At 57.9% G+C, this 11968-nt stretch overlaps 1 protein-coding gene across 1 annotated transcript; it reads left to right on the top strand.

Annotated features, from left to right (window-relative positions):
* The first annotated feature begins 2028 nt into the window (after window positions 1-2028).
* MMP15 (matrix metallopeptidase 15) lies at window positions 2029-7004 on the top strand. Its single transcript, XM_080638025.1, has 10 exons — window positions 2029-2358; window positions 3378-3526; window positions 3740-3862; window positions 3978-4285; window positions 4497-4658; window positions 4778-5001; window positions 5144-5282; window positions 5520-5670; window positions 5785-5900; window positions 6140-7004. The coding sequence occupies exons 1-10, from the start codon at window positions 2251-2253 to the stop codon at window positions 6583-6585; spliced, it is 1926 nt and encodes a 641-aa protein (XP_080494151.1). The 5' UTR covers window positions 2029-2250; the 3' UTR covers window positions 6586-7004.
* The last annotated feature ends 4964 nt before the right edge of the window (window positions 7005-11968 follow it).

The following is an 11968-nucleotide window of genomic DNA, read 5'->3' as shown; positions in this document are numbered from 1 at the left end:
TGGTTTACACTCTCTGTGGCTGGTGTTGCTCTGAGCTGTCCCTCTGTTGCCTATGTGGATGATAGTTTCACATCTGCTTTTGCTGAGTTGAGCAGTTCCTCCAGCTGAAGATTCAGCCAGGGGAGTTAAACCTCGACAGCAAACCATTCTTTTTCAGTCTTTAAGTTCCCTTGTTCCTTGCTTGGCTTCTAAAACCCCGGGGGAGGGAGGAATTCATATGTATTTATTGCTGCATCTGTGATGAGGGTCCAGCCCAGCTCAGTGCAAAACCTGGCTTGGCCCCTCCCTGGAGAAAGATGAAGAAAAGCCCCAAGCACAGCATGAATGTTTGAGGGATGCTGTGAAGGCTGCAAGCTTCTTGTCACCCAACACCGCCAAGTCCTTCTCAGGGCTGCTCTCAATCCAGTCTCCCTCAGCCTGTGTTTGTGCTTGGGATTGCTCTGACTCAGTGTACGACTATGCACTTGGCCTTGTTGAACTCCATGAGGTTTGCACTGTCCCACCTCTCCAGCCTGACCAGGTCTCTCTGGATGGCAAAATAAGAGGATGTGCACCCCACCTGCAGACTACTCCTCCTGGTCATGGGGAGCAGAGCCCCACTTCCCATGGAGCCCAGCAGCAGCTGCCAGTGCAGAGGTACCTTTCAGTGCCCATCCTCTATTAAGCTAGAGCGGTGTTTGTTACCCGGTGGGTTCTGTGGCTCTGGCTTTTGGTCCCATGGCTGAAGCAGAGGCAGATACAGAGTCCCACAGCTTTGGTTGTCACCTTGGGAGCCACTGAGCTCCTCAGTCCCCCTGAAGAGTCCAGGTGGCTGAGGGCAGGGGGGTACAGAGGTGCTGTGGCTGTTTCTCTGCCTTACTTTTCCCCTCACTGTTTACAAACAATGGCATTTTAAAATATATTTTATATGTGCAGAAAGCGGAGGGACCTCGACTCAATAAATGTGATGTTGTGGTGCAGCAGGTGGGCATGAGGTGGTTTCTGTGGGGCTGAGGAAGGGAGGAAGAATCTCAGAATCCCAGCCTGGTTTGTGTTTGAAGGGACCTCAAAGCTCACCCAGTTCCAGCCCCCTGCCACAGGCAGGGACACCTTCCTCTAGACCAGGTTGCTCCAAGCCCCGTCCAACCTGGCCTTGAACACTGCCAGGGATGGGGCAGCCACAGCTTCTCTGGGCAATCTCTGCCAGGCCTCAGCAGCCTCACAGGGAAGAACTTCTTCTTAAGATCTCATCTCAGTCTCCCCTCTGTCAGATTAAAGCCATTCCCCCTTGTTCTGTTCTTACAGGCCCTTGTCCAAAGCCCCTCTCCAGGTTTCTTGTAGCCCCTTTAGGCACTGGAGCTGCTCTAAGGTCTCCCCTTAAGGAGCCTTCTCTTCTCCAGGCTGAACCAGCCCAGCTCTCTCAGCCTGTCTCCAGAGCAGAGCTGCTCCAGCCCTCACAGCATCTCCATGGCCTCCTCTGGACTGGCTCCAACAGCTCCACATCCCTCTTGTGTTGTTGCCCCAGAGCTGGACACAGAACTGCAGGGGGGGTCTCCCCAGAGAGGAGCAGAGGGGGAGAATCCCCTCCCTTGACCTCCTGCTCATGTTCTGGGGGTGCAGCCCCGCACACGGGGGGGTTCTGAACCACAGGTTAAAGTTCTGTCGGCTGCTGACTGCGGATCTGCGTGAGAAGGAGCACGGTTACACCTGAGTTCTCTTTTGGGGGAAGGGACAATACCCCAGCGACAGCTTTATCTATCCCCAGGGCGCTCCCAGCAGAAGTGGCGCTGCCACAACCGGTTTCTCCCCAGCTAATGCTCAACCGGGTCCTTTAGCGGGGTGCGGAACGGCAGAGACAAAGTCCAGCAGGGGGCGGACAAGTGCCGGCGCGGCGCGAGATGGAGGCTGGGAACGGGCGGGGGGAGCAGGTGGCGGTGTGCGAGCGCCAAGCCCCGCCCTCGCTGCCTAGGCCACGCCCCTTCATTAGCCTTGCCCCCTCCGCCGAGCGGAACCGGCCCGCGCCCACTGCGCTCTGCAGGGCCGAGTAGCCTAGCCGGGACGACTGCCAATGCACCGTGCGCAGCCTCCCGGCCACGGACTATGAAGGCAGCCTAGCTCCGATACCGCCGCGCTGGGTCCAGCCCGGCCCGGCCTGGCCTGGCCTAGCGCGGCCGTGGGTAGCGTGGTGGTGGTGGAGGCGGTGGCGGTGCTGGTGGCGGCGCTGGTGGCGGCGGCGGTGGTGGTGGGGGTCAGCCTCGAGCCGGCGTCGATATGGCAGGAGGTGGCGGCGCCCCCTGCTGGGCGGGCGGGCGCCCCCCGCCGGTCCTGGTGCTGCTGGTGCTGCTGCTGACGGCGGCGGGAGAGGACATCGATGCGGAGGTGAGAGGGTCGCGAAGGGATCCTATGGGATATCCCATTTCTGCTTGTATCATGCCTGCATCCCTGCCTGCACCTGCGGATGACGGCGCTGCCTGCCCCAGACCGCGCGGACAGACAGCGGTGTCATTTACAGGTGCAGGCAGGGAAGGATGCAAGGAGGTTTGTCCGGGTCACCCCGGAGTTAGCGGGCAGCATCCGACAAGGGAGAGGAAGAGCTTTGTCCCACTGTAGGGGGAAGGGGGTGAAAGGGCCTTTCATAAAAGTGCGCTGCCACCCCGCCTGGAGATGGGGGTAAAATAATTAATGAGTAAAAGATTATAAAGAAAAAAAAACCAGAATTAAAACATTCAAGATTAAAAAGAATAAATCAGGAAACGAGAAATTCAGCAGGATTTAGAAAAAAAAAAAATAAAAATTTTAATATTAAAAAGGGTGAAAAAAGGAAGAAAAAGGAAAAAATAAAATGCAAGAATTAAAAGTGATATTTTAATTAAAAAGAATAAATTTGAAAATGAAAAATAAGGCAGGATTTACAAAAAGTATTTTAAAATAATTAAAAGGGGAAAAAAGGGGAAATTTGGAAAAAAATGGAAAAAAAATAAAGACAACTATTAAAAGCGATGTTTTTAAAACAGACATTAAAGCAGGCAGGATGAGGCAGGGGTTGTGCAGGAAGGAGGAGTCCAAACCGATCTGTCCCACATAATAGAGGGGCATTCTGGGTTGACCTGGGGGTTCTGACTACTGCCAGCTGCCTTCTGCACCCCCCTGAGACTGGAGGATCTCCAGTATGAAGGATCTCCCCCACTATGATATGGAACAGGGTTGGGGCTCTTCCCTGTTTCCCAGCTCCTGCTTGCATGCTCTGGCTTGCCTGTGCTGCCTGCCTGGGTGCAGGCACAGATGTTCCATGATGGGGGGATAGCACTAGGAGGGAATGGGTCAGGTGCTGCCCCACCGGGTTCTGAAGGAGCTGTGTGTCCCCATGTCCCTCCCCTCACGCTCACTCCCCGGCGCAGGCATGGCTACGGCTCTATGGGTACCTGCCACAGCCCAGCCGGCACATGTCCACCATGCGTTCGGCTCAGACCTTCTCTGCGGCCCTCACCGAAATGCAGAAGTTCTACGGCATCACCGTCACCGGTGTCCTGGATGAGGAGACCAAGGCGTGAGTTTCTCCGTGTCCTCCTGCTCTGTCAGCAGGCAGCTCTGCTCTGGGCCCTTTGACTCCTTCCCAGAGCATTGCCTGCCTCTGGAAATGTGGGTGCCGTCTCCTGTGAGAACTGGGACAGTTTTGGGGGCTGCTCCCCTGTAGCCAGGACTCCCCCCTCACCCTCCATGGCCACGGTGGGCTCACCCTGGCTCGATGTCCTCCTGGCAGGTGGATGAAACGTCCTCGCTGCGGGGTCCCGGACCAGTTTGGAGCACAGATGAAGTCCAACATGCGGCGGAAGCGGTACGCGCTGACAGGGCGGCGCTGGAGCCAGAGTCATCTCACCTTCAGGTACCAAGCATCTCCAGGCAGGGCTTCCCGCTCCCCCAACCCATGGAATGCCATGTACCCCCTCCGGGAGTGAGCACTGTCCTGTGCCACCCGACAGTGGGCTCTGTACCCCCAGCATCCAAAACTACACGGAGAAGCTGGGGCAGTACCACTCATACGAGGCCGTTCGCCGAGCATTCCGGGTGTGGGAGCAAGCCACACCGCTGGTTTTCCGGGAGGTGCCCTATGAGGACATCCGGCAGAAGCGGAAGAAGGAGGCTGACATCATGGTGCTCTTCGCCTCCGGGTTCCACGGAGACAGCTCCCCCTTTGATGGCGTCGGGGGGTTTTTGGCTCACGCCTACTTTCCCGGCCCTGGCATGGGGGGGGACACACATTTTGACTTGGATGAGCCCTGGACACTGGAGAACACAGATGTATCTGGTGAGCTGAGGGCCAAGGATGTGGTAGGAGGTGGTATGAGGCAATCGGAGGGGGCTGTTTTAGGGCAGGGGGATGGATGCCCTGATATAGGCAGGAGTGGCAGCAGAACAGCTCCCACCAGAGCACCCTCATTGCAAGGTGCTGGGGCCAAGGACCCACCCCACACCTTGTGTGCTCCAACTCATGTTGCTGATGTTGCCTTTCTTTTTAGGGAACAACCTTTTCTTGGTGGCTGTGCATGAGCTGGGGCACTCACTGGGCTTGGAGCACTCCAGCAACCCTAGCGCAATCATGGCCCCCTTCTACCAGTGGATGGACACAGAGAACTTCCAGCTGCCTGAGGATGACCTCAAGGGCATCCAGCAGCTCTACGGTGAGGAGCTGGGTGGGAGTCGGCTCAGGGGTGGGATGCTGGTCACGTGTATGGAGAAACTGAGGCAGGATGCTGCTGGTCTGCATCACCCCAACCCTTCTTTCACCCATCCCATCCAGGTACCACGGATGGGCACCCTCAGCCCACCAAACCTTTGCCCACCATGACGCCCCGGAGACCTGGCAGGCCAGACCAGAGACCCCCCAGGCAGCCCCCCCCAGGGAAGCCAGACCGACCCCCCAGGCCTGGCAGTCCAGACCGGCCTGATCGGTATGGCCCTGACATCTGCGATGGGAACTTCGACACAGTGGCAGTGCTGCGTGGGGAGATGTTTGTGTTCAAGGTACCTGCCAGGACCCCCTACTGCCCCTCCCCTGGGGATGCTGGGAATCCCTGGGTAGGACAGAGCCCCTGGCAAGATGCCTGGCACTGGGGCTGGGCCCTGTGTCCTCCCCATTCTCTGCCAACACCCTGTTTCCTACCAGGGCCGGTGGTTCTGGAGAGTCCGGCACAACCGGGTGCTGGACAACTACCCCATGCCCATCGGGCACTTCTGGCGGGGCCTTCCTGGGGACATTGATGCTGCCTACGAGAGACATGATGGGAGGTTCGTCTTCTTTAAAGGTGAGCAGGGGAGCGGTGTGGAAAGGCCAATGTGGAGAGGGGGGGACCCCAGTGCTCCCCATCCCCAAGCTGCTGAGAGCTGGTTCTCTTCACCCCATCCTCATCCACATACCCAGCCAGAGCTGCTGCCTGGTCCTAGAGGGTGGCCACAGGCGTCGTATTCCCATGAATATGTCTGTGTGTACCTACAGGGCATTGCTGTCTCACTCCTCCCTTCTCCATCTCCTCCCGATCAAGGTGACCGGTACTGGCTCTTCCGAGAAGCCAACCTGGAGCCTGGGTACCCGCAGCCCTTGGTCACCTACGGACAGGGCATTCCCTATGACAGCATTGACGCAGCAGTGTGGTGGGAACCCACAGGCCACACCTTCTTTTTCAGTGGGGACAGGTCAGTGTTTGTGGGGTCTTCCCTGCTCTGCTGGGTCCAGGCTCCAGCAGGGGTGCTCATGGCAGGTGTTGCAGAGCCCTGTTCTTCTGCACTGCTCACCACCAACCTTCCCAGATACTGGCGCTTTAACGAGGACACCCGCGCCGTGGATCCCGGGTACCCAAAGCCCATCTCTGTCTGGGTGGGCATACCTCCGTCACCCAAGGGCGCCTTCCTCAGCCCAGATGCCTGTAAGTAGAGGGGAAGAGGGGTGGGATGGGACCAGAGGGGATGTGGTCACCCTTTTGGTGGCCTGACCTCGAGAGTTAGAGGCTTGGGAGGGTGCCTGGAAATCAGCCCTGGAAAGAAGCCCTTGCAGAAGGGTTTCACTGGTACCAGAGCAAAACCTGCTGTCTTGGGCATCTGCAGGGGTGAACCTGCCCTGAACCTGCTCGTTTACCCCTCATCTTCATCTTCTTTCCTCTCCTAGCCTCCACCTACTTCTACAGAGGCACAAAGTACTGGAAATTCGATAACGAGCGGCTCAAGACGGAACCGGGTTATCCGAAATCCATCCTTCGGGACTTCATGGGCTGTCACACGGAGCTGGTCCCAGACTCCCAACCCCACTGGCCCGATGGGGACCGGCCTCCCTTCAACCCTGACAGGGACGGGCGGGCCGAAGGCAACGAGGAGGAGGAGGAAGAGGAGGAGGAAGAGAATTATGGTGAGGGTGGCCACCAGCCGGGTAGGGACGTGGATGTGGTGGTGCAGATCGATGAGTACACGCGCACCATGAGTGTGGTCATGGTGCTGGTGCTGCTGGTGCTGCTGCTCTGCATCCTCGGTCTCATCTACATCATCGTCCAGATGCAGAGGAAGGGCACCCCGCGGATGCTCTTGTACTGCAAGCGCTCCCTGCAGGAGTGGGTCTGACTGTGCTCCTCCCCAGACCTCCCCACCACCATGGTGCTAACAATGAACCTGACCTCCCCTCCCCTTGTCCTTCCCCATGGCCTCGGTCCCTCTGCCCCTTTGTTGCTTGATGCTCCTCCAGCCTCACAAAAGGGGATGTGACATGTCCTCCTCCGGGTTGGGAACAGGGGATGGTCGTGGTGCTGGAGGCCATCCACCTGCCTGTGCCCCCGCTCCAGGCTGCACCCCTCAGGTTGCCCCCATCATGCTGTGGCTGTGCCGCATGAGGGGAGCAGGCTGAGGCTGCTCACACGTGCTGCGAGCTGGCAGGTCTCAGCTGCCAGCAGTGCGCTGGCTGGGAAGCACGAGGGGAGGGGGGATGCCGAGCTCGCGGATGTGTTTCTTCTTGAACCATGGGGATACAGGAATGTGCCTAAAGATGTTGTGAGGGGGGGCAAGATGCCACCTTTGCAGCTCCTCTTTCGGCTCAGCTCATCCTGGGCCCTGCCAGGACACAGGGTCCTGTGGGCATGGCCACCTTGTACGTATATTAAATGGGTTGGGTGTGTGGAGAGCCGTGGTGCGTCCTTTCTGGGGGACAAACAGATCTGGGGGCAATGGGGGGCTTGCCTGGGGCCTGGGTGCCATCGGGAGATGTGGGACAAAGGCCAGTGGTGTCCTTGCAGCAGCACCCACTCTGGAGCTACCACTCCTGGGGCAGTTGGTGGAAGCAGCCCCCCCCCAGGAGAGAACAGAGCCGCCTTTCAGCAGCTCCCACGGCAGCGGGAATGTCGCTGGAACACAGCACGCCTTGTTCTCCCCCGGCCCGGTGCCCCAGCCCCAGAGTGGCCATGGCCATTCCCTGCGCAGCGCACAGTGTGCGATCCCTTCTTGGGCAGTTTCACTGGGTGCTTCAGCTCCTGGGCCCTGCAGCTGCAGAGACTGGGAATGAGCAGTGGAGTGAGTGAGAAAGATCAGACCAAGTGGGAGGTGAGGGTAGGGAGTTGGCTTTATCCAGGGAAAAATGTTGCTCAGCTTTAGTAGGGTGGAAGACCAACCTGCAGAGGCCTGTGGTGGTGATGGAGATCTGTTTCTCTCACTCTGCTGGTGCTCAGCAGGGTAGTGAGCCGGGGCTGGGTCTCTGGAGCCATGGGGCAGCTGTGGGGTGGGCAGTTGGTACATGGGTGGTGTGGGTCTGACCCATCCCTGTGGTGACTGACTCTATGGAGGGGGTGTGTCTCCTAATGGGACTGGATTCCAGCCACCGTCCTCTTCCTCAGGCTTCTTCAGCTTTACCCTCAGCAGGATGGAGCCAGCACCCAGGCCTCATCTCACATCCCCATGTGGCTTGGTGCAAGAACCTGACATGCCTTTGCTCAGAGAAGCTGTGGCTGCCCCATCCCTGGCAGTGTTCAAGGCCAGGTTGGATGGGGCTTGGAGCGACCTGGTCTAGTGGAAGGTGTCCCTGCCTGTGGCAGGGGTTGCAACTGGACTAGTTTTAAGGACCCTTCCAACCCAAACCAGGCTGGGATTCTGTGATCTGCTCCCCCCCGGGGCTCTGGCTGCTCCTCTGCCATCCCCGCGCTGCCAGCCCTCATGCGAGACGATTCCCTCCCTTCGAGGGTGAGATGAATCCTTTGTGCCTCTCTCCATCCTTCGCCCTCCATGATCCAGAGCTGCTGGCTCAGTGCCTAACTGAGCTACAGCCACTTCCCATCACTAAATTACCCTTAGCCACTCATCAACCTCTAATTACTTTAAAAGGAAACGCTCAATCCCGCCTCCTGCCTGCCTTTCCCGGAGCTGCTGGCGCTGGGGGCACCCCATGGCCTGGGCCCCACGTCTGCTGCCCTGGCCACCATCCCTTCCCACCCTGAGCAGCAATTCCAGCCACTAGCGGACTCCCTGGGAAAACACACTTGGCTCTGACTTGGCACATCCCTGCAGCCAAGTGAGAGACAAAATCAGGGACAGAAAAACCCTGAAGAATTGTGGGGGAGGTCTCCAGGTCTCCATCTGGATTGTGTTCCATCAGCCTGGCTGTGCTGCTTCACATTCCTTGGCTTTTAACACACTCCAATTAAGTTTTGACCATTCTGCCCCGATACGTGCCATGTGGGTTACCCCCCAATAGCCCTGCCATGGGGCAGGCCCACACCCAGCCTGCCCCAAACCTGTAACAAACCAGCACTGGAAGCAACCAGACAGTATGGACCTGGCCACAAGGTAAAGCCACAGGAAAGCATGGCTGGGATTTGCCGCTCCCAACCCCCTCTTTGGAGCTCAAGTGCATTTCCCACACTAGATGCACTTCCCAAGGCAGATGCATTTCCGGCAACGGCTCTATTTCCCACGGCAGCTGTGTTTTCCCTGCCTCCTGGGGGTTCCAGGGCTCGGCAGGGTGTAGGGCTCACAGAGGAAGCCAGCCCAGGGTGCCCTGGGCCGTGTACAGCATTCCCTTCCCTAGGCAGGGGATGGGAGCAATTCTCCAGGGGGGGAATCGGCAGCGCTGGGAGCAGAGGCCCAGGCTGCTGGGGTTGGGTGAGTGGGGACATCACTTCCCACCCCCCTCCCGCTTTTGCCCGGATGCTGCAGCTGTGCCAGGAGCTTCGGGGCCATCTGGAATCACTCATGGACAGCAGCAAGGGACCCCATGGGAGACAATCCAGCACCGCGACAGCACTGGAGGCTGCCAATCTGCCCACAGCAGGATCACCTCTGACACCCATGGGTGCAGCATCCCAGAGGGCAGGGGTGTACTTGCAGCAAGGCACAGCACTTTTGGTGGCTCAGGGGCATGCAAGTCCCTCTCAGCCTGGCCCTGGCAGCCCCATCAGATCCACCCCCAGCTCCCAGCTTCTCAAAAATAGGCTGCAGAACCCCAACCTGGAAAAGACCCCTGGAAAAGAGCCAGTGGCTTCCAGGCAGAATGAGGCTCCACACACCACTGGAGCGTGGGTGATGGGGTGATCAGGGCTGGTGGGGGCTCTCTCTGCCTGCTTGGTCCCATCACAGGAGAAAATGCACTTCCTCTGCCTCCTCCTCCTCATCCTCTGCAAGCCAGGGCACAATCCCTGTGCGCGTCTGAGGAGAGGACCCGGAAAGCAAGGAGGAAGCCGGGCTCTGCGCAGAGGAAGAACTGGGGCTGGGCTACGCTAAGCAGCGACCGGCAGCCTCAAGGCCGGAGGAAATGCCGCCGGGGATGGAGCAAAGAGCAGTGGGGCCCCGGCAGGGCTCAGGCCTGCTGCCTGCACCAGCTGCAGCACGACCGAGGTGCAGGTACTGCTGGGCAGGAGCCAGTGTCAGCACAGCCCTGCTGCAGGGTAACATGCCTGCCACTAGGCCTGGCACAAGGAGCCTGGCACATGTGTGCTCTGCTCTTGCCAGTGACCTCTCTGTGCATCCTCGGGGCAGCCGCCAGCCTCCTTCTCGTGTCCCACAGGGAGGAAAGTAATTTCTGGGGCCTCAGGGCCAGCACAGGATGTGACAGTGGAACAGATGGTCTGTAGGTCTGCTTCAGTAAAACGCAGCATCCATCATCTTACCTCTAGTGGCCCTGAGTCTTTCCCCATCCCATCCCAGGGCATCCCTCATCACACAACTTCTCCCTCATGCACATAAAACCTGGTCTGAGTGATTCTGTTTTGCAGGCTGTCAGGTGAAGCTTCACCTCTCTCCTGCAGGCACCAGACTGTCCCTCCCTGCATGCAGAAGGGGCCAAAGTCCCCACTATGGTCACTCTTTTCCTAGGCAGTAGTCAATGGCAAAACTCAAACTCAGTATTTTCCCTTGCCTCCAGCAGTGCCTGCACCACGCAGAGGATCAGCATCAACCTGGAGGTGCAATCCCTCAATGGAGATGACCACATCTGGCCCCAGCCATCCATGGAGATGTAGGATGGGAGGCAGAGAGGGCAAGGAGCAGTTGGGCTCAGATTTTTTTGATCCCTGCCTATTACCTCTGTGATCAAAGCTCTGTACTTTGTGTCAGGATCCACTTAGTAGGAAGGAGACAAAGAGAACAGCCACAGGCAGGGACAGGAGCCTGTATCAAGGTCTGACTCTCACCCAGACTGCTCCTGCCCCAGCATGGAGCAAACAGACGGGAAGTCCTCCAGGAAAACCCTGTGTCTGCTCCCTGCCACCTGCACAGCAGAGCCACCAGGGCCGAAGGATGCCCCGGCCTTGGCTCACTCTGCATAGTGCGCATCAACTGCCCTAGCTTGGTTCAAGCCTGTGCCTTGCTCTGAGGTCCTGCAGCAGCCCGGATTTCAAAGGGAAGCTTTGCCTTTGATGTAGAAAGCAGGCTCCCAGCACTTAGGTCCTGATCAAAGCACCTAAGTGAAGGGCCTTGCCCCAGCCAATGGAAGAGGAAGGTGAAGAGCCAGCAAAGGCAAGGAAAATTCATCTTTGGACGGGCCCAGGGTTGAATCCAGTGCTCCCCACAAAGGAAGATTCCTTTCTCTTCCACTAGACATGAGCTGCAATCAGGTCACAGGCAGGAAGGAAAGAGAGGGCCACCCACAGAAAGGTGAACAAATTGATATTTAAGACTTGTTCCCCATAGGCTGCCTGCACCCAACCAGGATTGCCCCTCTGCTCACCCCATACCACACTTGGGCAGCCCCAGAGAACACAGGCAGTAGCCACCGCAGAGCAGCCTCCCATCTCTGCACCCACGTCCTTCCTGCTTCCCCCACTCTTCCCATGGAAGAGGATGTTGTGTCCCAGTCAGGGCAAGAGCCACGACCAAAGCAGCAAGAAGCTGGGTGCTTCATCGCAGGAGTTCTGCTTGTGCTCATTTACTCTGGGAAATGGCTGTGGACAGGATGCCTGTGACTTTGTGGCCTCTCCACCAAGCAGCATCCTTTTCTCCTGCAGGAAGAGCATCCAAACTTCAGTCACCTTCAGCACAATAGTTAAAGTTTTGATGGGAGACAGCAAATAGGACAGGAAGAATTCTTTATGAGCCACCACATAAATCCACCACCATCTGGCCCTGAACGAAAGAGACAGTATGTGACGATGGTCCACTTTGTGCAGCAAGTAAACAGGAAGGTTCAGTATTTTGTTTCCCATTAAAAAATAGACAGAGGGTCCCCATGGATGCAAGAGTTTGTGGATGGGAGTTTACTCCAGTGAATCCACTGGCACAGCTCCTAGAGGCTGGGCAGGAATTGGCAGTAGGGCCCATCTAATCTCTCGATGGAGGCATCCAGCTCAGGGCCCCCGAGAGCACAGCCCCTCTTAACACATTAAGGTCACTCACTCAGAGCAAGGCCAGCTCCTCGGGGACAAGGAGTGACTCCAGCAGACCCCAGTGAGGAAGGGAAAGGCAGCGGCAGCTCCTGGCGAGTGCTTGGCCATCACTGATTGCCAGGAACACCCACTCCTGAGCGAGGGCT

This window comes from Psittacula echo (assembly GCF_963264785.1).
Source record: "Psittacula echo genome assembly, chromosome: Z".
NCBI lineage: Eukaryota > Metazoa > Chordata > Aves > Psittaciformes > Psittacidae > Psittacula > Psittacula echo.
The sequence above is the reverse complement of the archived record's forward strand: the minus strand, read 5'-3'. Positions and strand labels throughout refer to the sequence as shown.